At 60.6% G+C, this 25,624-nt stretch overlaps 1 protein-coding gene across 8 annotated transcripts in view; it reads left to right on the forward strand.

Annotated features, from left to right (window-relative positions):
• Positions 1–24,960, forward strand: part of CABIN1 (calcineurin binding protein 1) — a 155,702-nt gene extending 130,742 nt beyond the window's left edge. For all 8 annotated transcript variants that reach the window (XM_086681950.1, XM_086681957.1, XM_086681956.1 and 5 more), the window contains 8 exons: positions 10,546–10,709; positions 11,583–11,679; positions 12,578–13,252; positions 14,952–15,026; positions 17,681–17,963; positions 22,860–23,024; positions 24,080–24,306; positions 24,415–24,960. In XM_086681950.1, the coding sequence (XP_086538076.1) occupies positions 10,546–10,709; positions 11,583–11,679; positions 12,578–13,252; positions 14,952–15,026; positions 17,681–17,963; positions 22,860–23,024; positions 24,080–24,306; positions 24,415–24,558 (1,830 nt within the window). In that variant the 3' untranslated portion in view covers positions 24,559–24,960. The remainder of the gene's footprint in view (positions 1–10,545; positions 10,710–11,582; positions 11,680–12,577; positions 13,253–14,951; positions 15,027–17,680; positions 17,964–22,859; positions 23,025–24,079; positions 24,307–24,414) is intronic.
• Positions 24,961–25,624: the final 664 nt, after the last annotated feature.

Genomic DNA, 25,624 nt, shown 5'->3' on the forward strand with positions numbered 1-25,624 from the left:
AACCGCCTCTCCTCTGCCCGCTGGCTCCCCGCTTTCCGAAGCTTTTGCTCAGCCCTTCCCAGGTCGGCTCGGGCGGCCACCCCCCGCCCCGGCCCCCAGCCCGCTAGGCGCAGCAGGAAGCCCGCGGGCCGTGGTTTCCCGGGCGCCGCTGCGGAGGAAGTCGGCCGGCGGCGGGGCCGCGGCGCTCCCATGCCCCCGGGCCGGCGCCCTGCACAGCGTCAGGTGGGCGGCCGGGCGGGCTGGGACGGCGGCGCACGGAGGCGGGCGGCGGGCACCGGCGGAGCCCGCACCCGTACCCGCGCCGCCTGGGGAGAAGCCCGCGCAGCGAGCCCCGGGCGAGCCCAGCCCGACCCAGCCCGGGGCCTCCAGCTGGCGCGCCGGGGTGTGCGCTGCTCTGCGCTGCACCGCGCGAAAGCGAAAGCCAAAGCCACTCTCCCGCCGCCGGCCCGAGCAACTTCGCGGCGGGCGGCGCCCAGGAGGAGCAGCGCAGGGCCGCTCCCGGGGATGGTGAGCGGGCCGGCCGGGTGGGCAGCGGCGCCCGGGCGCGGTGCTTCCCCAGCTATAAATAGCTGTTGTGCGGGGGCGGGAGGATGGTGCCGGCGGTTTGAGAGCGCCTAGCCTGTTCGGAGCCCTGAGCCGGGCCAGGACCTTGCCCCGCGGCAGAATGAGAGGGAGGGTGTCGAGGGGCGCGGGGCGGGGGTGCGGCACACGCAGGCGGGGCCGCGGTGGAGTTGTCAGGCTGGGCTCCCCCACGCACTTAGTTGTTTGTTGTTTCTGCTTTTCTCCGGGAGGGGGAGGGGAGGGACAGCCTGGCAGTTCTGGGGACCCAGTGTGCGACGTCTCATTTGGTAGAAGAGGCTGGAAGCAGGCGGGCACCAGCTGCAAAGCAAATTGCAGGCTTCCCCAGCCCCTGCCTGTGCTGGGGACTCATTACCTGTGGATGGCGCGGGGAATCCCTTGCCCTCGGGAGCCCAGCCAGGACCGCTGGTTGGGTGGAGGGCAACGGCGCCCCTGGCGGTTTTGTACAACCCTGCGGCCAGAGAGCCGGCCCTGATGGGTCTGCAGTGGAAGCCGCGGGGAGGGACGGGGGAGGGACGGGGGGAGGCGGGTGCTGTTCAACCTCACCTACCTCCACCTACCTCTGGCTGCGCTGCCAACCTTAGGCCTGGAGCAGGACAGTGGTTACAAGTGCTGTGGGAGGGACAGGGCCCTTAGGTCTTCAAGGCATCAAGAAGATGGGGAGTCCTGGCCCCAAAGGCCTCAGAACTCCTCAGGAGGGTGGCTCCTGAAGGAGATGGAGCTATCTGGAGTAGCTATGGGAGAGGTGCTGCCCTGCCAGCCTGGCTCTGTCTGTGATGCTCGCCTTACTTGGGGACACGGGGTGGAGTGAGAAGAGTAGAGTTGTCTGAGTTTTGCTGTAGTTTCAGCTCCCTGTTGGCTGTGTGCCCTGGGACGAGTCTCTCCCTGTGAGCTCTAAGTGAAACCCCATGTTGTAGAAGGTGGACAGGCACCCTCTGGGTGCCATTGGCCCCCCAGGGCTCCCAGGCACCCAGCGCAGCTCTACATGCTCTCTCCAAGTAGTCTTGCTGTTTGGGAGGCTCGTATGGGTATGCTGGTGACAGAGGTCTCCCTAAGACTTTGGAGAATGCTGGTATTCTTCCCAAGGCTGCTCCCGACCTGAGGGCCTACAGTCCAGATTCCATCCTGGCTTAGCCTGGGGGTCGGGCTGCCTCGCTGAGGCTGGATGCTGGAATATTTTCCTGTTTCTCTGGGGGGAGAGGCTCTAATCTACCCCAGCACCCCTCCCTACTGAGGGGTTCCAATCACCCGCATGGAAGCTGGTCCTCGGCTGGAAGCAGGCTGCTCCCACAGCCCCAAGCCCGCTGCTCCTGGGAATAGGATGCCAGCAGGCTGCCCGCCCTCGCCTGTTTGGAGCGATGAGTCACCACTGCACCCATGCTGTGGGGGGGCGGGGGGTGCTGCTGCAGGAATCCCTCTGCCCAGGGAACGGGTTCTCCCTTGGGTGCTGGGTGCTCATAGCACTATGTTTTCTGTGAATAGAAATGTTGGGGCTGAGCAGCCCTGGGAGGCCTGTTCACCTGTCATACTGTGGCACATGGGGCTAGCTTGGGACTGGGAAGGCCCAGGATGATGGACTGCTTGCTCCCCCTGCACCCGCCTCCTGTCATAGGTCAGACACCCAGGCCCTGCTGCTGCCCCTCTTTTGTTCTCCTGCACGGAACACTCCAGGTGATAAGGTCGACCCTCAGGGGCTGCCCATTTCAACTCCACTTGGCAGAGGCTCCTCCTCCTCTGGCTCCTGCACCTTCTTGGCTCTTCTCTGGCTTTCCCTGAACACCCCATCCCTGAAGTCCTTACTTTCTCAGCCCATTACTCCTTGTACCAGCCTTTCTTCTCTCCCTTCACCCTAGATGCACATGTGTCTATTTGTCCCATTAGCAGGGGACCCCTCTGGTGGGTGTGCCTGACCCATCCATGTGATTCTTGGTTCCTGGGATGTACTTGGCTTACTGCGCAGGTGCCGGGCTCATCTGCCCTGGCAGACCCAGGGGCCACTCTGGAGCAACTTCTGAGGAAGTTGCACCCAGCACCCAGAGGGGATTCATCTGGGGCATAGACTCTCCAGAGTCTGTTCAGGCCTTGGCTCATGCTGGGGACTCACTCAGAGCCACCCTAGGGCTACACTGCGGTTGAGGACACTTGGAGGCCAGGGTTTATGGCTTTGACCTGGAATACTCCTTTTCTGGAGGCTCCTCGGGCAGGCCCCATGGGCCCACGTCCCTGTCTGCCTAGTTTGACTCTCCTGTGGAAGGGCTTTCCTTCCACCCAGGAGGCCAGGTTCTGTTCAAGGTGCCTGACGTGCCAGTGAGCCAGAGCCACCCGTGGGCAGCTCAGCATCTGGGAGGCCATGATGGGGCAGGCTAGGATTCAGGTCCTTGGGACTGGCTGTTGACTTCAAGAGCTAGGTCAGCCCTTCTAACCACTCTGTTAGCAACTCCTGGTCAGGTAGGGGAGGCCTGAGAAGGCCCCAGGCAGACGTGGGCCCCTCTGGGTGAAGCAGCGTTGGGTGAGCTGGAGAGGGCCCACTGTGTGTCGCAGACACCGCCTGCCCAGCTGCCCGCCTGCTCAGCGGACTGAGCACCCCTAGGTCTCTCACAGTGCTCTTGGCATCTGACTGCTTTTCCCCCTTTAGTTCCTCCCCAACGCACCCAAGCCCGGCTCCTTTGTGGCCTTTCTGGGTGCTCCCAGGGGTGGCTACTTTCTCCTCTGTCCTCCTGCTTGAGCCTCACTGGGTGCCCTGGCTGGGCATGACCCCAGTAATAGCAGAGCGGGGAAGGGACATCTGAGTCCTATGGGTAGGGCAGCAGGGGACAACGAGAGGAGCCCGGCCAAGTTGTGGAAGACCGAGGCTGGAGGCCATGCCCCAAACAGGGGCTCAAGGGACTAGATTATGAAGTCTCTGAGACATTCAGAGGTACTGGTGCAGGACACTCACTCGCCATCCCTCTGCCAGTGGGCACTCCAGTCCCAATCTGCCCTCTCGGGGGGGGGGGGGGGGGGGGGCGGCGTTCTCAGGTCTTCAAAGGCCCTGGCTCAAAACTGAAGTGATTTGGTGTCACTGCTTAGTTCTGTGTTTCTGTTTCTAGTCTGTAAATCACAGATCACGTTGATGATCTTTTGTACCTTTGTAAGCATTCAGAGAGGACCTGAAGGAGAGTCTGGTTCCTGAGTCTGGTCCCATACCAGGTCACTGGGTAGCCTTGGGCAGGCTGTCCAAACAGTTCTTCCCTCTAGAAAATGAGGGGTGCGTCGATTACATACTCGAACAGTCCCTGCCAGTGTGGGTTTGGGATGAATCAGAGTCTCCATCCGGTCCCTATGGCCTGAGCTTCATCCACACAGTGACAAGCCTTTGCCCTGGGTCTGAGTGCGGCTCAGATGGAGCAGTGCCTAGTCAGGCACATCTCCCACCTGCCTCCTTCTCTGCCTTGGCATCTCCAGGCCACTTGTTTTCCTGGGGGGCCTTTGCCTGTGCCCTTAGAGTGCAGGAAGCCCCCAGGGAGAGCCATTACTGAAAGGTGGGGTCCGTGAAGGTGGCAGGTGCATCTGGGATCCCCAGAACGACCTCGGGGCATACCATTGAGAACGGCCTGAACGGTGGCCTTGCACAGGGTAGTTGGGGCTACTGTGAGAATCAAAACCTGCCGTTTGGGGCCGCCAAGCTCAGCATTGGCCCTGAGCCAGGTGAAGAGGCTGTGCTGGTAGCCCTGCAGGTGTGCAGGGAGCCAGGGAGCCAGGGGTCCAGGAGCCTGGATGGGCAAGACCTTCTGGCCCACACTGAGGCAGTTAGGGAGGTGTGGGCTGGCCAGCTGATGGGGAATCTGGGGAGAGAGGAGTCTCTGCCCCTCTAGGAAGAAGCTTCCCCCAGACTCCAGTGTGCTGGAGACATCATGAGCCTTAGGACTGAGCACGACCTTAGCCTGGCAGCCAGGAGTGTGCTCCATGCCAGCAGGGGCATCTGCTATCCATCCCTGAGGTGCCACCTGCCAAGATTTTGGTGACCAGAAGCCAAGGCCTCGTGGCCTTCCTGCTCAGACACCAGCCTCGCCCTGCTTTCCAACCCCCTTTGTGAGTGGACAGTGTGTTCATGGGCAAGGGCACCGGTTGGCCCGGCAGCACCCCACCCCTTCCACCAACCCAGCTCTCAGCTCCCGTGGGAAAGCTTCCCTGGTCTCCAAGGGCCTCCAACCATGCCAGCCAGCCCCACCCTCCATGAACCTCCAGGTTTGCTCCAGTGTGGGGCTCAGTTTCCGAAGCTCTCTTTCCTTAAGAGCAGTAGGAAGATGCCCAAGTCTCAAGGCTACAGGGAGGGTTTGGTAACTTGTCTCAAGCACTCAGCACAGAGTCTGGGGCTCCATGAATTATTCAGGTAGTTATAGTCTGTCTCAGTGACCTCATCTGCCAGCCAGGAGCCTGGAACCACTTGGATGGGTTGGGGGTCGGCTGAGATGCTCCCGAGGAGATGCACATAGGTGGAGCTTTGAGCACAGTCCCAATGTTTCTGAGTGCTCTGAGGCTGCTGCTGTATGCCCCCAACTGCCCACAGCTCTCCAAGCACGCACCATCCCAGCCAGGAATTGGGTGTGCCTGCACTCTGGCGGAGGGGAGTCTTGGGGTACAGCCAGAACTGCAGGACAGGAGGGCAGCTGGGGAGGGCACTGGGGAGAAGCAGGAGGGGCCCTGAGTCATGCCCCCCCAGGTCCCGCCTGGCACCAGTGTTGCCTTCCTGCCTCACAGGTGAGCCCCGTTCCAGATCCTCCTCATGGGGCCCCTGCTGCCCCTGGCTCCCACTCCTGCCACTCGCTCATCTGCGATCCTGTTTTGGCCTGTCCTTCAGCCCCCAAGTGTCGGCCTCCCCTCTTCTCGGGCACTGCTGCCCACTCCCTTCTTATCAGATCCCCTCTTCCTCCCTCTCAGATGCCTCCTGGCACATCCCCTGTACCCTTCCTGAAGCCTGTGCTTGTGGCCTCTGCTGCTGCAGGTGGAGCCTGACTGTGCCCCTTCCACCAGTGTGCAGACATCCCTTTCCCAGTGCATTCCCCTCCCTGGGATCTCCCCGGTTTTCTTAGGGGCTTCATAGCCCTCCCTAGGCACAGCCTGGCAAGGCTGTCGTTCCCTGAGGGGCAGTACATGGGGGTGTGCTTTGTCTTCTTCCCCTCTGTAGCAGGGCGGGAAGTGTTCCACTTGTCTTGGGGCTGCTGGTATCGTGGGGGCTCTGGCTGCAAACACAGAAGCCCAGCGCTGCCTGCTCAGGCAGAAGGCAGAGCCTTGGCTTGCTTGCCACCCTGCCAGCTTAAGACTCTGCCTGGTGGTTCCACGCCCTCGGGCCAGCTGTCCCTGGAGGCTAGCTGCATGTCTGCAGGAACCTCCCCAGGGCTTATGGTGCCTGTAGTTCCCTCCTGATTTTCCGTGGACTCTGCCTGATGTGTTTGGTCTTCCTTTCCGAAATAGCTGGTGGTATGTTACGGCTGCGTGCGCATATCTGGAAAGGAATGGGTTAACAGAGAACCCTCATGTAAAAGGATCCAAACCATGCTCTGAAACGTGTGGTACAAAGTAGACCTATCCTCAGGGGGTGCGTCCAGAGCCCTGTCCCTCTGTCCGTCCTCAGGGATTGGCTGAAAGCTGTTTGGGAGTCTGGCTCCTGAGCATAGGAACCCTCGTCTCCTCCCAGAGTGATCCCCACAGATGTGCCTAGCTGGTGCAGAGTGGCTCCGGTGGAAAGTGGCCCACTGGCCCCAGACGTGAGGAGGGAATCCACGTGCACTCCGGGCTTGGCTACCATCCAGCAGCGTGGCTGGGCGCTCGCTGCCCCTCAGTGGGCCTCCGGTTCCCACCTCCACAATAAGCAGTTTCAGCCAGCTGAGTGTGCTTTAAAATGTCCATGATTGTATAACTCAGATGCCACTGGACTCGTCAGTGCCGGCTGGAAGCAGCATCCCGGGAATCAGGAACCGGGTGCAGGAGGAACGGCAGGGGTGGGGAGGGCGGTCCCAGAGGGTGAGACAGGCAGGCCAGTGGCGCCATGGCGTGACAGGGAGCGGGTGGTAGGCAGACCCCCCCCATCGCTGTGCATCCAGAAGGCGTCTCATCTGAGGCATTGCCTTGCTTCAGCCCCCGCCTTCATCTGCTTGCTGGTGGCTACCACCGGTGCCAGGCTACCTACCCCTCACAGTCCCAGGCTGGCCCACTTCAGGGGGTGGCTTGGTGGGCCCTCCAGAGTGGTTTCCTCAGCATGCTCACTGGCCCGTTTTGGCACATCCCATCCCTTCTCCAAAAGAGACACCAAACAGGTAAATGCCCTGTGTCTTTGATTCCAGAACTTGGGAGCAAGAGCGGGAATTTGGGATCCCCTCTCTGCAGGGGCCCTATCCACACCCCCCCACCTTCTGCCAAGTCTGCTGTGGCCACCTGGTCCACCCTGCAGAGGGCCAAATGTGTTTTACCTCTGGCATCGCTTTCTCAGCCTCTTCTTTTTCAGGGGAGAGAGGAGAGCTAGCTCTTGCCCCACCAGGAGCTTGGCGGGATATGCCCCTGAGCAGCCCAAAGTCCTGCCAGCCCTCAGGGAGCGTGTTGCTGACTCGCCATCGTTGCCTTTTGCAAGGAGGTGTGCCGCCACCCCCCACCCCCACCCCCACCCCCCAGTGCAGGGCTCATGTGCACACCCAGAGCTCTGAAGGGCATTCATTTCCCTGGGAGCAGAATTGTTTCCCACTTAGCCTGGAAAATCTCCAGGGTGAGGGCCTGGTGGGGAGGTGGGTGAGCTGGGCTTCTCTGTGAGCAGGAAGCCCTTCTCAAGCTGGGTCCCTTGCCTCTGCCAGCTTTGTGTCGGGCCCCTGGGGACCTGGAGCTGAAGCACACCTGCCCCCACTTAGGACACATTCCTAGCCACCGGCCCACCACCCCCTGACCATCTGAGGGGCTGCCCCCAAGTGGTCCTGGCAGAGGCTTAGGAGGGCAGCAAGCCAGGAGGGCTTCAGAGAGGAGATGACCTCACAGCCAGGCTTGGGAGGACACAGGAAAACTGGCTGGGCAGAGGAAGTGAGAGGGCGCCTGAAAAAGTGAGAAGGGTAAAATTCACGGCTCTATGAGGGGGCATGGTGCGTGTCCCGAGTCCAGGGATGGGGCAAAGGCCAGTGAGGCTTAGGTTTCCGCTGAGGTAGATAAAGGAGCTGCCTTGTCAAGGATATAAGCAGTGAGGGATGCGGCCACACCATCCTTTTCTTAACTTGTCCTGGCCCAGGCCGGGTGGACGAATGGGGAGCAAGAGTCGAAGGAAGAGGCAAGATGAGGCTCGAGCCGGAGTAGGAATGTTAGGGGCATAAGGTGCAGGCTTGGGTGCCAGGGAGGGGCAGGGGTGCGGGGACAGCCTGGGGATCCAGCACAGTGTGAAGAAACCTTTTCTAACAATCTACCAAGGATGAAACGGGCCACCTCCAGAGGTGGTAAGCTCCTGAGATGTACAGGCTGAAGCTGGTGCCCACCAGGTGTGTTGTGGGGCCAGGCATTGGGGCCCAAGCACCCCAAGTGCCTGGAGCCTCCTGAGGCTTTGGCGCCATGTCTGAGGCCCCCGTGACACTTGCTTCTGCCCACCTCACAGCCAGGCTCACCCCGAGTCCCTGGCAGAGGTGACATGGGAGGAACAGGGCCACTTTCCCAGGGGAGGGGCCAGAAAAGTCAGCACCTCTGTCCTCACACAGCCACCCCCAAACACGATTTGAAGGAAGAAGTGTGAGTCTTCCATTCATCCTCCCCAGTGGCTCCCCCAAGGAGAGCAGGGGACCTTCCACCCTTAGCTGCTCATCAGGCAGCTGGGAGAAACCTTCTGAGCCCGGATCAAGGTGCACTGGGAGGAGTGACCGCTGATTGTTCTTTGAGTCTTCAAAGGTTTTGCCAGGGAAGAGGGAGGCATTCAGTGAAATCCAGGGTCATCCTGGACCCTTGTGGGTTGAGGGTGCAGAGCAGAGCATGCCCCTCTTGTGACCTAAGGAAGAGTGAGATCCGAGAGCAGTGGGGTCACACCCAGATCTCTGGCTTGACCCTGGGCCGGCTCTGGTGCACACCTGCAATGTCATGGCATGTGGTGGGACTGTGCTTCCAACTCTCCCCCTCTCCTGTTAGGTGCAGGAAGGAGCTGGGGGCCAGGGGTGGAGGGCCAGAGCAGGTGATGGAGGCTTCCTTCTGAGCTGGTTGGCTGGTCCAGCCTGTGCTCAGAGCTGTGGTGGTGGTGAGGGGCCAACTGTGGGACTGCCTCTCATGCTGTGTGACCCTGAGGGAGTTGCTCCTCATCTCTGTGACATAGAGATGTCACGATGTCATGATGACATAGCTGTGTCAGCCTATGATGCAGAGCATGGTGACGTCTGCAGTGCCTCGGGAGAAAGAACCAAGCTCTTCTTCAGCCTGGTGGGTCTGGTGGACAACAGAGAGGGTACCTCCCAGCCCCTGCCACACATCTGGGGTACAGTGTCAGGGACACACTGGCCAGACAGCTGTCCAAAGCTGCCCCTCGTCCTCTCAAGTGGCAGCTTTTCCTGAGCTGCTGCAGAAGCCACCTGTGCCCAGTGGGAAGATACAGCGTTGGTATCAGTGCCCTAGATGTGGGTTTTGTCTCACAGCCTCCTGGTTTTGTCTAGGCCGGGAGGCAGCTGGTGCCTTATTTGGTACTGCCTGGGATAAAGAGTAGTTGCCAGCCTTCACACAGTGCCCCGGCCTGCTCAGGGGGTGGGGGGAGCAGTTCTCTGCGCCCGGTGTGAGCCCAGTGACCCAGTGTGGAGGCGCTGGGGGCTTGGAGTTGCAGGTTTTAGGCTCCTCTCTTGCTTAAGTGGCTCAGGGCTGGAGGTGCCCTGGTTTTCTTCCCGGGACTGCTGGAGCCGGGAGTTAGTCACTGAGCACCCACGGGAATAGAGCCCTGGGAAGGGCACTCCCTGGGTACCCTTCTGTGGGCCCCGGGTGCAGGAGGCAGCATTGCCCACAGCCCTGGTCTGGGCAGGAATTTCTGGGCAGGAATTTCTCTAGGGTGTTGGCTTCAGGAAGCCACATGTGAGCCTGCCTGCTCCTTCCAGGTCCCCAAAGTCCTGCCCCAGAGACATAAATCCTAATGTCCAGGTCCTGCAGCCTCAGGCCTGCTCAGAAGGTATGAGCTTCTGTTCACTTATAATTCACTCCCTTGGTCATCCTTTCCTTCACTACACCTGGACTGGACCCGAGTGTGTCTCAGATACCATGCTGGGTGTGGGGATGCCACAGGGAACCAGACATGGAGCTGCCGATGAGCAGGGTGCCAGGTGCAGGGGTGGGCTAAGCACGGGCTGAGGGAGACCGTGGCGGGTATCCTTAGAGCTGGCCCTGCTCCAGCGCAGCCTTCAGACAGTGAGGTTGGATGGCTGAGAAGTGGAGGAGGGGGTCCTGGCCACAGCATACACTGCACAAAGGCGGGTTCAAGGAAACCTGGGCATCCAGCAAGCTGCAGGTCATTTTCAGCCCAGCCCTCCATTCTCTGGGTGCCGCTGGAGGGAATGCACACGGGTGGGGCCCAGGCTTGAGCGTGCCTGGCCAGCAGCAGCTGCCAGAAGTTCACGTTGGCCACCTTTTGACCCATCAGTTCAGCTCTAGGAATTGGTCTCATGGCTGAGTCAGCACCTGTGCAGAGGCGCAGAGGCACTAGACTTCTCCCACTGGTTGCATTTAACTGAGGGGACACAGCCTGTGTGCTTCCCGTAGGGAACAGAACAAGTAAACACATACCTTGCAGCCATTCAGAAGAGGAGAGTGCAGAATAATGCGTGTATTCTTTGCCACCATCCGTGGAGGGAAGTAGATGGGGGTGACCACGCTCCCACTTCCCTTGGGATAGCAAGAGGGGTCCGAGGCACCCTGGATTGGGCAGAGTCCCCTGTGGTATCATGGCAGGCTCCAGGTGCAGCAGCCCACCTCACACGCCCGCCTCTGTCCATTTCACAGGGCATCTGGCGGATCCCCGTGGACGAGATCGACCGGCCGGGCAGCTTTGCCTGGCACATGAACCGCTCCATTGTGCTGCTGCTCAAGGTGCTGGCCCAGCTCCGGGACCACAGCACCCTGCTGAAGGTGTCCTCCATGCTGCAGCGGACCCCAGACCAGGGCAAGTGAGTGCAGCCACCCAGCCTGGTGTGTGGTCAGCCCCATGGGGGCAGCTGGTGCTGCCGTGGGTCAGAGCATGGGTGCACACACAGGCTGGAGCCCCTCATCCGCCCAGGGCATTTCTCCACTGGTTGTGGAGCCTAGACCCACCCTTTTTTTCAGGAGCCTCTCTGTCCTGGTATCTAGACAGCACCCTGCCCTGTGTACCCTGGGGTGAACACAGTCTGTGGACAAGCTACCCTTTCCTTCCTCCTGCTTCCCTTCAGCTTGGGGCTTTCAGGGTGCTGTCAGGTTGTGGGGAAGACAGGTGTCCAAATGATAGCCAGGGTCCCCCAGGTGAAGGCCAGTAATAACAGGCCAGGCAACAGGGGGACCTGGGCCGCAGAGGTAACCGGGGATCCCTTTGCCAGAAAGGGTGGGACAGATAGGACCGAGGGACATCTGCTTCAGCTGCAGTTGCAGGGGTTGTGGGGGATCCCTGAAGATGTGGTCTGGCCCAACTGGGCCAGCAGCTGCCCATGCCTGCGCCACCTCACCTTCTCTCGTCTCATTCACCCCAGAAGCTGGGGTGGGGCCCTCAGCTGGAGCCTGGAGCACACTGGACACAGTCTTTGCGGAGAGAAACCAGAGGCCCCCAGCCCTAACTTGGCCTGGCCCTGCCCCCCCCCCCCCCCCCCCCGCCGTGAGGGCCCAGGACAGTCTGTGTCTGTTGTACAGGGAGGAGGCTCAGGGCAGGCTTCCGGGGAGTGGACCTAGGCAGGAGGGAGGCTGAGGGACCAGCAGGTGTTCTTGGGGCAGGAAAGGGCATGGGCCGCCATCTAGTGCCATGTGGCTCTGAGGCTCTGCCATCTTCTCTGGCCACCCCCACGTGCCTGCAGGAAGTATCTGCGAGATGCTGACCGCCAGGTCCTGGCGCAGCGGGCCTTCATCCTCACTGTGAAGGTGCTGGAGGACACCCTGAGCGAACTTGCAGAGGTATGCCCATGGCCCCTGTCCCTCCACTTACCCGCCATTAGGAAGGTCCCTGTGTCCCCACCTGTGAAGTAGAGACCCTGCCTCTCTGGGTGGGAAAGGTCAGCACAGTGGGGGATTGGCAGACATTTAGCGAGGCTCTGACCCGCTTGGCAAATGTGGACTTGTGGTTACGGAAGACAATAGCAACACTCCCTGAGGCTGCAACCTGAGCAGTGTACCCCACCCGGCAGATTGAACTTGGGGTCACAGCAGCTGTGATATTGAAGCAGGTGGTGGGCTCGTGGTGGGCTGGGCACACCTGGTCCCTTTTCACCCTCCAAGGCAAGCACAGCTCTCACCCCCTCTCTAGCTGAGCACCCTGAGGCCTAGGAGGTTAGGTCACCAGCCTAGCAGCCTAGGGCCACTGGGACCTGAGCCAAGGCAGTGCTGCTGCAGTGTCCCCTGCCCAGCAGGACTGGCTGGGCCATCGTGCGGGAGCTCGGGGCGGCACCCACCCCTGAGACTCCACCCTGACTACTGTGCATTAGGGGCGAGTGGGAGGGAGCCCAGATCAGGAGTATTTAGCTCTGCAGCAAGCACATTTGGTGGCCCCTGGTGGATCACCTCCCCATAAGACACCCAGGACTTCCCTGAGGCCCACCTTCAAGGAAGGCCAGCCCAGCCCAGGCCAGGCCTATTCTTCTGGAGTGGTACCACTGACAGTGCCCCATTAGTCCCTCTCAAGGCTGGAGGAGCAGAGCGGGGAAGAACTTCCTCTGGCAGGTCTTTAGGCCCAGCCTGGGCCAGCTAACAGACGGGGAGAGCCAGGGTGGCCTGGGGTGGGCACACCTGACACCCAGGGGTGTCTTGTTCTGGTAGAAGCCCCAAAGACAGTCTTTCACCTTTGGTTTTCTCGTAGGGGTCAGAACGCCCAGGGCCCAAGGCCTGTGGCCTCCCTGGAGGCAGGATGACCACCGACGTCCCCCACAAGGCCAGTCCCGAGGACAGTCAAGAGGCCCTCCCCCACTCAAAGAAGCCCCCTCTGGCTGATGGCTCAGGGCCAGCAGGCGAGCCAGGGGGCAAAGTGGGCCCCCTCAACCACCGGCCCGTGACCATGGAGGCAGGAGACAGTGCAGACCAGTCTGGGGAGCGAAAAGACAGGGAGAGCCCCCGGGCAGGGCCTACCGAGCCTATGGACACGGGTGAGGCCACCACTCGCTGCTCAGACTCCGAACGGGCGCCGCCCCCGCAGCCAGGCCGACCCCCCAGGGACCGGGGCCCCGAGAGCCGGCCCACTGAGCTGTCTCTGGAGGAGCTGAGCATCAGTGCCCGCCAGCAGCCCAGCCCGCTCACACCAGCCCAGCCAGCCCCAGCCACTACCCCTGCTGCCACCACCGGGGCCAGAGTGGGCAGTCACCCCGAGGAGCCACCCACACGGCCCAGCAGAAAGAGGAAGCTCCTAGAGGACACAGAGTCGGGCAAGACGCTCCTGCTGGACGCCTACCGAGTGTGGCAGCAGGGCCAGAAGGGCATGGCCTACGACCTGGGCCGCATCGAGAGGATCATGTCTGAGACCTACATGCTCATCAAGCAGGTGGGTGGCCACGGGCCAGGCCTGGTGGTTCTCACGGAAGGTCCTTCCCGGCTGGTCCAGGAGTGTGAGGGCCCTTCGGGGTGTTTGTTAGGTGTCATTCCCACCCCACCTGTGCTGTTCATTTCCCTACATTTGAGGTTTTCTACCATGAGCAGGCCATAGATTTAGAGTCCGAAAAACAAGAAGCAGGTCCGGCCATCATGTTGCACGCTTTAAGTACGGGGTGATTTTATCAACTGTATTTCAAAAAAGCTGGGGAAAATATACAAAAAGAAAAGAAAAGGAAAAACGGCGAGCTTGGAAAAACTCTATTTTCAACTGTAAAGGAAACAAAACCTTATCAAATCCAACACAGGGAAAAGAGACCCCTGACAGCCACCAACCCCCCCAACCCCAAACACACACAGTGCCAGTCTCTGGGGCACTTCCTCAGAGACCTTCGTGGCTGTCCTCTGAAGGTGACGTGGTGCCCTGAGTATGTAAGGAGGCTTGGCCACCCTTCTTACTTTGCTTTCCTTTTTTTTTTTTTTTTTTTTAATGCATTAGACATATAGCTATTTCTTTATTTAAAATGATTTCCAAAGGGCGCCTGAGTGGCTCAGTCAGTTGAGCGTCCGACTTCGGCTCAGGTCATAATCTCGCAGTTTGTGAGTTCGAGCCCTGCATCAGGCTCTGGGCTGACAGCTCAGAGCCTGGAGCCCGCTTCAGATTCTGTGTCTCCCTCTGTCTGCCCCTCTGCTGCTTGCACTCTGTCTCTCACACTGTGTCAAAAATAAATACACGTTAAAAAAAAAATTTTTTTTAAATGCCTTCCAGGGGCACCTCAGTGGCTCAGTGGGTTAAGCAGGTCTGACTTCAGCTCAGGTCATGATCTCAAGGTTTGTGAGTTCGAGCCCTGCATCAGGCTTTCTGCTGTCAGCCAGAGCCCACTTTGGATCCTCTGTCTCCCTCTCTCTCTCTGCCCCTTCCCTGCTCACTCGCTGTCTCTCTCAAAAAATGGATTTCCACAGGAAGAGACCCGGAACTGCAATGGCTGCTTCAGTCTGGTTGCCTGTCCTGATAAGCGATTTCTTCCCAGATTGTGTCTGTTTACAGTGACGCTTTTGAGAGCGCCTGTTTTATCACCCCCTCACTGGCATCCAGGATTAACCTTTCTTTGTTTCTGTTGCTGACACATTAGGAAGAACCCAGCTCAGCACTCCCTGCTTGTCAGGGCGGGCCATTCCCCACCCTACCTGCCCCAGCCTGGGTGCTCCTGACACTCCAGCCCTTCTCCCTCCTTCCCTGCCCATTGGTCGACCACGGCGGCCCCCTGTGCCTCCCTAGCCTCCTTCTCATCCCCCTGCACCTTGGGCTGTTGGTCTCTGGGTCATTTAGACCTTGCCCCCCACCCAGACCTCAGACTCTGAAAGGCCCTGCATCGTGCTCGCTTGTGGACAGGCTCTGGCTCAGATTCTGCCAGCCTCAGCCCCTGAGGACTCAATAACCTGGTTCCAGACATGAACTTGACAGGACCAGCCCGGCCCACAGCAGTGGCCCTGGAGGATGGACCCGGGAGATAGATGTGTGCTCCTGCCATGCTCCAGCAGGACTGGAGTGTCAGGGGATCTTCAGAGGAGCTGGTCCTCATACTCCAGGGGCTGGGAGAAGGCCAGCCACCATGGCCTGGCCCTTTGACTTGGAGCATCTCCTTGCTTAGGTGGACGAGGAGGCTGCACTGGAGCAGGCTGTGAAGTTCTGTCAGGTCCACCTTGGGGCTGCCGCCCAGAGACAGGTAAGCAGACCCAGCCTGTGCTGGCCTCCCTACACGAGGCAGGCCCCATGCCAAGGCCCCTGGCTGTGGGCCGAGAAGCAGTACACCTCAGGAGGGACTGTTTCTGGGCTGAACATGGGCCGAGGGGAGATGGACAGGAGGCCCGTGAGCCTCTGGCTCACGGGAAGCCCCTGACCACCAGCCCAGGTGGGGCAGCATTGTGTGGCAGGTGGGGCCTTGGCAGGCCCAGACCCCAGCTCCGAGTATGTGACCTCAGCAGTCCCCTCACCTCAGCTGCCTTTTCTGTAAATGGGGAAGATGGTCCTTACCTAGCTGACCCCTGGAAAGGTGACTTCATTTGGGATGAGGGTGGAGGAAGTGATGTGGGGCTGGGATAGGAATGGGTTAGGAGCAGAGCAGATGGGGGTCCTGGGGTTTATTCAGCAAGGGAGGGGGCAGGTTGGTGCCAGGTGTGGGAAAGACTCCCTGCTGTTGAGTGGGGAGGCTGAGTTGGTGCAGAGGCCCGGTGAGCAACAGGTGGGTCCAAGATGGCAGAAGATGGGCCAGCGTGACCTGGTGACAGGAAGGAGGGGTGAGGGAGCATATCTTCCCCTCGGAGAGGGGTCCAAGCAGGAGCCCTGGGTGTAGGTGCCCCCAAAGCCTTTGGTCTGGGGCTCAGAGGCCACAGATTTTGAGGAGCAGGGGGTACTGAGGAGGGGGTGAGGGAGAAGGATCTCCTTGGGAGAGACCTAGCTCAAGAGAAAGCCCACAGGGGGAGTCTGGCTGGCAGAGAAAGAGGGGGGATAAGGCTGGGGGGCACTGCAGTGCTCCTGCTCAACAGTACCAGAGGGGCATCTTCCTGCACCACATGTGGGCATTTCTGCAGGAGTGACCCCTGGGCCTGGGTCATTGGGTCAAAGGGCAGGAACTTGTCATTTGAATAGGTGTGGCCTCTTGTCCCCCCAGGGGTGGCCCAACTGCCCCTTCCCCAGCAGCACAAGTGAGCAGACCTTGCCCTCCCATCCTTGCCCACACGCAGCCTTCTCTTGCCATTTCCCCCAGGGAAGTACATCACAGGGAGTCCCAAGGCAGGAGTTCAGGGCAGTGGGCATCCATCTATAGGTCACCTAGCAGCAGGCTTGTAGATGCTGTCAGTGTCCAGAGCTTCCTCTCAGTGAAATGGGGCAGCATGCTACCCTTCCTGCCTGGACTCTTGGTCTGAGGAAGTCCAGAAGTTCAGTCTTGACCAGGCAGTCTGTGGGCCACACACGTGGGCCTGTTCCCCCGGCTGAGGGCCAGAATCCCGGGGGAGACATGCCCCAGGTTCTACCACCCCATTATTGCCAAAGTAGCCAGGATTCACATCATAGCCGCTGTGGTTTCTGTGGCTTGCGTGGCCCTAACCGCAACCTCTGCTACATGGGACAGGAGTAACTGCTCAGGGCCCCAGTGCAGGGCCTGAGCCCAGGGGTCCCCTCCTGCCTCCTCTGCTGACCCAGATGAGGTCAGGTATGCAGTGACCACTCCAAACAGAGTGGCTGTTTCTGATGCAGTCTTTAAGGCCCTCAAAATGATAGAACCCCCCAGAAAACCTCCAAACGCCTGCCTTCCCTGTCTTGTGGCAAAAGGAGATTCTGAGCTAGCAGGAGCCACGGGCAGGGAAGGGTCCTTTAGATGAGAAGATTGAGGACCAGCACCCAAGTGGGGCCTGGGCGCCTCTGGCCATTGCTGGAGGGGGCAGCCCGAGCCCTGAGCCTGCTGCCTCCGCCCCTTGCCCCAGGATCCATTTGGCTAGAGGCCAGTCCCAGTTGCCATGGCAGCCTAGCGCACACCTGGAGAGTGCTCTGGACATAATTAGAGGCTCAGTGCTGTCACTGTGGCTGAGGCTGGCTCCTGCAAGGACAGACACAGCACATCTTCCTGTCCTCTCCCCACCTTCCACCCGCCCCCCGACTGGAGGCTCAGGTTCAACCCAATACATATCACACAGCAGAATCACAGGGGCTGTCCTGTGCTCCTTGAAACTAGGGACAGGACGTTTCAAGCAGAACAAATGTCAAAAGAAGCAGAGTTATGGCAGGGAGCCAGCTGACCCCCAGCACCATGGTGCCCCCAGCAGGTGTGAGACCACATTTGCAGCCCTGGTGTGGCCTGAGGCTAGGGGTCTAGGGTTGGGAGGATGGCTCACACCCTGCAGCACACCCTCAGTGAGCTTCAGCCTTCACACTGTTCTGGGAGCGGAGGCTTTGGGTGCAAAGTAGAAGGGCCCTGGTGGCAGAGAGAACTGTGTGGAAGAAGATGGAGAGGCCCCAGCGGGCCCTGCTCCCCTGAGAACAGAAGGCCTAGGTGAGAGCTTCTGGGGTGGCCAAAGCTGGACTATCCGGCACTGCCTCTTTGGGGCTGCGGTCTTGAACTCAGGGAGCTGACTCTTGGTGTCACCCTAGCTCCCTAGGGATGGCCCCACAAGAGGCTCAATGACCCCTGCCTGGGGTCATGTCTTCCCAGGATGGCACCCAGGAATTGGAGGGTGAGGTCTGGTGGAGGCCCTGGCCAGCCCCAGGGTCTCCGTTGAGTCCCTACCAGCAGGGCTGGACGTCTTCCCAGGGAGGTGCTGTGGGTCCCCAGGGTTAGGAGGTGGGGTGCCCACCATCCTCACCTCCTCTTTGTCGTCACAGGCCGCAGGGGACACACCCACCACCCCAAAGCACCCCAAGGACAGCCGAGAAAACTTCTTCCCTGGGGCTGGGGCTCCCACGGTTCCTGACCCTGTGCCCGCTGACACTCTCCAGCGGCCCAGTGACACTCACAACAAGCCTCGCCCGGTGCCAGCTGCCACCACGGCTATCATCCCCTGCCCTCCCTCAGCGTCGGCCTCCAGTCCAGACCCTTCCAAGGACCCTGGGCACCCCCGGCCACACAGGGCAGAGGCCACCCCCAGCATGACTTCCCTGGGCTCAGGTAAGTCCCAGCCCATCTCCTAGACAGCAAGGCCAGAGCTGGGCCCAGGCCCCTGCTACCAGCCAGCAACAAGTCCTACTCCTTGTGTGGAGAGTGTGGGTGGGGGAGGGAAGGTGGCCAGGGTGACCTCCAGCCTGGTGATCCTTGAGAAACACATCTTGGGGGCCCTGGAGGGCAGGGGGCATGACCTGATGGAGTGCCCACCACTTTCTTGACCTTTCTCCCATCCAAAAAGGGACATGATAATGGCAGTCCCCTCATAGGGGTGTGTGGCTAGGAGAGAGGGAGCCAGCACTAATAGTGATATGTTTACATGTAAACTTGATGAATAGATAGATAGGGATTCAGGAGAGGGGAGGGGTCTTGACCTTGGCTTATCAGAGATCTCACAGGCCTATGAGCTGTCCCCAAGCACATCTGTGGTGGGGAGCATTCCTGCGTAGGCCCCCTAGGGTAAGACAGATGGAAGCAGCCAGCAAGGAGCGGGATAAAGCTCATGGGTGGGCGTGTGAATTACAAAGGACAGAGGGCTCTGTCAGCCAGAGTCCTGGTTCCTTCTAAAACCCAGGATGCCCTTAGGAATGACAGCCTACTGGCAGGGGCAGCTGACAGACCAGCTTTCCAGGGAGGGGGCACTGAGGTGGCATCTCAAGGGTCAGCAGGCAAGGTGTCAGGCCTTCCCCTCACCCCGGCTCCTGGGACCAGCCTGCACCCTTGCTGAGGCCCTGCAGGGGCCTTTACTCTTGCAGGCTTATCAGTCTTCCCGGTCACAGTTCCATGCAGCCCTTCGGCCATTCAGCCTTGGCTGTGTCACTTCCTAGCCATTTTAATATCAGACCTGAGAGCTCCTGCCATGGCTGGTCTGCCTGGGTGGGGACTGAGGGTGGCAGCCCTCCCTCCTTTCACTCTTTCCTACAGTTCTGGCATTAGGCGCTGATGTTTTCACCTGATGCTCATCCCCAGTTTGCTTTGAGAATCATGGAAGTGTAGGGACCATTTGCCCAGTCGGTGACAATTACCCTGGTTGTGGCCTCGTGAGACGAGGAATCACTTCCCTTAAGTCAGCTCCTGCAACCATTTGTTGTGAGGGGAGCGTCCGAAGGCTGCAGGACCAGAGCAGTTGAAGGATTGTAAGTGGTGGTTCTACCACCAGGTGACCTTGGCTGTCCCTGCTCCCCTCTGTGTACCTTGTGTCTCAGTTTCCAGCACACAGTGTGTCAGATGGAGGTGATACAGGTTTAGCACAGTGCTTGGCGGACAGCAAGCACAGCCCCGGGGTGGATTGTGGTGATTTCAAAGGGCAGCGACAGTGAGAGTCCACAGCCCAAGGAAATCACTCCCTCCCATGAAGTCGTGGCTCCCGCAAGGTGTCCCCCTGACCTTAGGCTGTCTTACCCTCCACCTGACTCTTGCCTCCATGGTGTTGTAGCTTCTGAGGATCAGAGCTGTCAGCTGGTCATCTGAATTCTCTCACGTTGCTGGCACATCTCAGGTTCTCACCAGCTGTTGGCTGGAGGCCTCAGTTCCTCCACTGTGGGCCTCTCCGTAGGCTGCTGAGTGTCCCCACGTCATGGCTGCTGGCTTCCCCCCAGAGTCTAGGTCTAAAAGAGCGAGACCACTCAAAGGAAGCCTCAGTGTGCTGCATAACCTAATCTGGAAGTGAGTGACCATCACTGGTGTTGGCCACACATAACTGGGTGCTAGGTGGGAAGGTTCCTTAGGGTCTAACAGGAGGCAGGGTCATCAGGGCCCTGGGAGCCTGGCTGCCTTCCTTCCGTCTCCTGCTCACCGCACCCCAGTCCCAAGCAGGCTCCAAACTATGATTTGCACTTTTTTCCCCTGTGTCGGATCAATGGAAGAGTGTATGTTTCCCGATGTGTTTTCTTTGTCCCGAAGAATTGATCCTTTTTTATTTTCTTCCCCAAAACTAAATAGCCTTTTGCTAGAATGGAACTCTTACATGACATCGGGGGTGGGGACGGCCCTGGGCTGAGAATATGTGCTGCATGGACCTGGCAGTGGAGTAGCCTCCTGACAGGCCAGGTGCTCAGCACATTCCCAAACCAGGCCTCTGCACTTGCACACCTGCCATGTGGAGTGACCTGCCGGCCTCTTGGAGCTGCCTCAGGATGTGCGAGCAGGTGGTGTTTGGCCGGTTGTGTTGGGGGGGGGGGTGCCCCTGATGATCCCCAGAATCCCCTGGAGTGGTGTCAGGGCCGTGCTGGGATGGGCACATCGCCCCAGAGCCCATCTCCCACAACCCCCAGAACAGGGAAAGCACCAGGAAGGAGCCATCCAGCAGGGTGACTGAGTGACCTGGCAGTGTGACCAGCATCTGCCTCTCCTGGTGACCAGCAGGCAGCCTGGAACCAGGCATAGGTTTGGATGGACAGGAAGGGTAGGCCTGCCCTGCAAAGGCACCCAGGAACTAGAGGGTGTACAAGGGTGGTACCGAAGCCAGAGACGGCTACACGGGAGGTTGCAAGCCACCTAGGAGAGCAGGCTTGAGGACGGATCCTCTCAGGACATGTCCCCAAGGTGCGAGAGCACGGGGAAGGCAGCCTCCCCAAGGTGGACAGCCCTGCCCTGAACCCCCCACTCCCATGGTGCCCCTCACACAGGCCTCTGGCTCCAGCCAGGCAGTGGCTGGGAGTGTCCAGTCCTGACTTGTCCCACCTGCTGTGGCCTGCAGATGGGCAGGAGTGGTCTCAAGCTTCTGCTTGAGGGTTGTTCATGGACATCCAAGAAGCTCCTAGTTGTGTGTCTCCCACAGAGGGGGCCTGGCCCTGCCTCTTGCTGCCCGCCCCCCACCTCCTTGCTGAGCACGTGCTATCTCTTTGTTCGTTGGATATTTGCCCACTACAGGCCAGGACCTGGTTTGGTGCTAGAATAGTGCCTGGTCTACAGGTAAGTGAGGGTCCTTCTTGCTGAGGGGCCAGGCCTTCAGGAGCAGGGAAGTACATCAGGGAGGAGGAGTGGAGAGGGCACTGCAGGCCATGGGACCAGCCTGGTACAGAAAGCACCTGCCTGAGCAGGGTGCCCCCAGCCAATGGGCTTAGCTGTAATGCCAGCCTCATGCCATCCCGAGAAGCCAGGAAAAGTCTGAGCCAGGGCTGGTGCTTCCAGGACACTGGTCCTTAGGGACCCAGTGCCCAGACCATGAGTCTGCCCCAGAGAGCAGGGAGAGTAGCCCGATAGCAAAGGACTCCAGCCTGGCCATATGTTTCCCACAGGCAGGGATCCTGAGACCAAGGAGGCCAGGGGGACCCAGATGGTCCTTCTCTTAAGGCTGGGCCCCCAGGCCAATCCCCTCCTCCTCAGGCTCACCTGCAGCCCTCCTCACAGGGCCTCCAGGGTGGTGGTGGGGAGGGGAGGGGGCTGCCTGGCCTACAGAGCACTACCCTACGTGCTTAACACTCTCTGCTAGATGCCCCTGCCCGAGTGTCCCTTCACCTCATGGTGGCCCACCCAGAGGAAAGGCCTGGAAGGGGTGGACAGTCCCCTGGGATAGGAGAGAGCCAGCCTGACACCTGACCCCTCTGAGGGCAGCCCCAGGCCCTCCCTGCATCCTGCTCCCCCTGTCCTGCTCCTGTCCTGTAGATACCAATCAGCAAGGAAGCCAGCAGCCCTCCCAGCCCACCTAAGCAGCCGCTTTAGGCTCCTCGGCCAGGCCCTCAGGGAACAGCCCCATGAGAAGAGGTCGGACACAGGCAGGCAGGCAGAGCACTAGACCAGACACCCACCAAGTCTGCTTCATGAGTGCGTGCCCAGCCACAGCGAACCAAGTCCTGCACCAGCGGTGTGGGATTCCGGCTGCTGTCCCTGCTCCCCAGGTCCAGGGGGAAGTAGGAGGAGCCTTTTGAGGTGCTCACCCCTGCCTGCCATAGTGTAGGGGGCTGGACGCTGGGACAAAGAAGCTGTGACCATGCCAGCCAGGCTGTGAGACCTGAGGAAGGGCGAGAGTGGCTCATGGCTTAGGTAGCCAGGGAATGCTCTGTCCTCTGGGAGCTGGAAGCCAACAGTGGGGAGGCCAGGGCTGCTCAGTGGCCTAATCTTTGTCCCTGTCCCAGGAGCTGTCACTCCTGCCTTGTCAAGGCTGGGGTGCGGGCGGGGGTGGGGCTTTACCTGCTGGCGAAGGGGAAGGAAGGGCTCAGTGGGAAAGTGGGAGAGTAGAAGGGTCGCGGGGTGATGGCCATCTAGGCCCAAATAAAAAGGAAGAGGGGAGTGAGGGGAGGAAGGGAGCATGAGGAGGCAGGATGCGGGGGGAGGAGCTGCAGGGCACTGGAGGCAGGGCCTGGGGGGCTGAGAGCTGGTGGCCCGATGCTGACTAACGGCCTGGCTGGCGGCCATAGGCTCAGCCTATACCCCTCAGGCCCATCAGGCCTTGGCTCAAGGGAGGCCAGTTCCCAGCCCCTGCCTCATGCCAGGGAAGGTGTGGCCTGGCGGAAGGGCATGGTGCCAGCACACCGCTTTGTCCGCTTTGGTCTTAGCTGGTTGGTTTGGTTTTGGGTCCTGACCATGTTTCTGAGCACCACTCCAATAAGCTAGTGGGAAGAGCCCATGAGCCCACCTCTTAAAGTCCTGTGATAGTGTTTGATTGAGGGGGCTGGGGCCTCACGGTCCCCCGTGTTGCCCCTACCGTGTCAGGCACACAGTGGTCCCGGGTGGTCGGCCAGCCACACCAGCGTCCACGGGGGGCTGAGCGGTTTCCTGCCAGTACCAGCCTGGCCCTACCCATGCAGTTGTTCTAGAGAAGCCCCTGCTGGTCCCCTGGTGGGGGTGGCGAGCTGCCTCGGCACGGGTCCCCTGCCAGGTGTCCCAGGGTGCAGGAGGGAGGGGCCCTGTCTTGCAGGCTGGGTGAGGGTTGTAACCTGCAGCCCTCCTGTGTCCCCACAGACGGAGAAGAGCTGGCCGGAGGGGCAGAGGGCACGGGCTTCACGCCCCAGGAGCCACTGCACGGTGAGCAGGTGAAGACTGTTCCTGACAGCCCCTCAGCAGAGCCGCACTGCTGGCCCCCAGAGGCTGCGCCCCGGACAGGCCCTGAGCCCACCTGCAGCCAGGGTAAGACGAGCTGGGAGCAGCCAGGGTGGGCCTCAGCTGGAAGGGTGGAGGGCGTCACAGGGTGACCAGCTGGCAGAGCAGGGCCCGGGGAGGACCCAGTCATGCTAAAGCACAGCGGAGAGGCAGCTGGGCAGGGAGGCCCAGAGTGGAGACCCCCTCGTTCTACCTCTGGCTCCACGGAGACTAGCGAGGGCGGGTGGCCAGCCCAAGCTGAGGCCGCTGAGTCCCAGAGAGGAGGCCCCAGACAGGGCCAAGAGGGGGGTTGGCATGTGGGGGGAGGAGTCTGGGGCAGAGGGGTGGCCAGCCTGGCCAGACAGTTGTCCATGTCCTAGTCATCCCTGTGGATAGAGCCCTTTCCCAACCAGCCAGCCCCCTGGGGACTCCTCAGGGTCCGGGATCTCACTGACCCTGCTCAGGACTGTAGGGCCTGGTACCAGCCAGAGGAAGCCAAGCATGGGCTTTTAAAGCCATGGGACCTTGGAGGAATGTGGAGACCAGCCAGGCCGACCCGGCGGCCCCTAGCTCTTGCAGCTTCACGAAGGCTGCCAGCCCCGGAAGTGCTGCCTCCAGCCTACTGGGAGATGCAGCCCTGGAGTGGGAGTGGAAGTGAAGAAGTGAACGCCCTGGCGCTAGCTGAGTGACTGGCGACGGGCCCCGGTATCCTCCCTGTGGTGTGGACACCAGTAGGACAAGCATCCTAGGATTGTTGTAGGGATGCGGCCGTTAATGTGCACGGCGTCTGGAGGGCCTGCTCTAGGGGCTTGCCTATATCCCAGGCCCTAGACTCCCAGAGTGCACTGTGCTCCTTGGGCGGGGGCGGGGGGAGTCCCAGTCCCCAGACCTAGGCAGTCGCGGAGGCAGACACAGGAGGCCTGGAGCCTGCCAGCCAGCACAGACCAGAAGGCCTAGAGAAAGCACCCTCGGCCTGACGCAGCGGGAGGAGGCGTTCTGGGTGCCTCTGTTTTCCAGAGGGGAAACTGAGGCCCAAGCCAAGGAGGGGCAGGCAGGCCCAAGAGACTGTGAACAAGGCTCAGCTCCCACTGTCCACCCCACAGTCACCAGCTCCAAGGTGCCCAGTGGTGCAAGTGCCCAGTCACCCGAGGGCCCCCCCAACAAGGCAGAGCCCGGCCGGGCCAAGTCGCGCCTCCTCCCCAGCATGCCAAAGCTGGTCATCCCCTCGGCTGCCACCAAGTTCCCCCCTGAGATCACCGTCACGCCGCCCACCCCGACCCTGCTCTCGCCCAAAGGCAGTATCTCGGAGGAGACCAAGCAGAAGCTGAAGGTGACCACGGGTGCCGAGCGGGGGGCATGGGCGGGACGTGGGCTATAGGGGGACCTGGGGCCAGGCCTGGGCCACCCCTGACCAGTGCCCTGCCCGCTCTGTGTGCAGTCGGCCATCCTATCTGCCCAGTCGGCCGCCAACGTGAGGAAGGAGAGCCTGTGCCAGCCGGCCCTGGAGGTCCTGGAGACGTCAAGCCAGGAGTCCTCGCTGGAGAGTGAGACGGACGAGGATGATGACTACATGGACATCTAAAGTGTGGGGCCGTCCCTCCGCCCCCTGGCCCGAGCCCCTCAGCCATTCGGGGCCCAGGCAGAGCACCATTCCCCACACAGACCCCAGTCCGCCCAGCCTCCCTCCCTTGCGGTATCCTCCCCTCCCGCCTGGGCCGTGGTCTGTCCCCACCACATGGGCTCCCGGAAGAGGCCGAGCTTGGCCACGTGAAGACAGCCGCAGTTCGCACAGCGGGGCTCGCAACCTTTTCTATGAGACGTTGACTTTGTATAACCGTGTCCACGCCCAGCCTAGGTGGCCGTGTCCACACCTTGATGCCCGGATGAGCCGGGCTTTGCCTGTGTCATAGTGGAGGGGTCATTTAGGGTTGGGCTCGCCCCACTCCATTTTTCTGGTTTCTTTTCTAATAAAGATGGAACAGTTGTCTTTGCCTCTTTGTTCAACCCCGGGGGCTTGCTGTCCAGGGTTTCTGGGCCCTTCTCCCCATAGATCAGGGCCCAGCCCTTGGGCATCCCAGGAGCAGGCAGGGGCTGGGCAGGCGGTGAGTCAGTGTGGAGAAGTGAGCACAGGCCATGTAGGGCAGACCCTCTATGTGGGACTGGAGTCGGGCGTGGAAGGGGCCTCAAGAGCATCCCCGAAGGGCTCAGTGTCGGGGGGTGCCCCTCTGGAATATGGGCAGGGGTGGGTGGAGGAGGCTGCAGGGAGCAGGTCGTGCCAGGCCTCACCGAGAAACTGTCTTGTGATGGGCGCCCAACGCAGAGGCCCCTGAGAGGCAAGGTCAGTGTCAGGAAGCGGGAGGTGGGGCTGGCAGGGAAGGTACTTACACCCCAGCACACTTGCCTTCCAATGAACTGGCCATGCAGTTGTGGGGCTCAGTGCAACATGTAACTGGGGCTCCTGTTCAAAAATTAATTTTCTAAAGGTGACAGCAGAGCATTATGCAAGCCCGCGATGCTGGCTCTGCTCTTTCAGTGCTCTGAGTACGTCTGTTTTGGGGAGGCACAAGTTGCAGGGGCTGCAACCTGCCCTTTACACTGTCAAACCCCTCAGTGCCTTGGGGACCCAGCTGTCACCCCCCACAGCTCTG

This window comes from Puma concolor, chromosome D3 (assembly GCF_028749965.1).
Source record: "Puma concolor isolate L17-30 chromosome D3, mPumCon1.1.hap2, whole genome shotgun sequence".
Taxonomy (NCBI): Eukaryota; Metazoa; Chordata; class Mammalia; order Carnivora; family Felidae; genus Puma; species Puma concolor.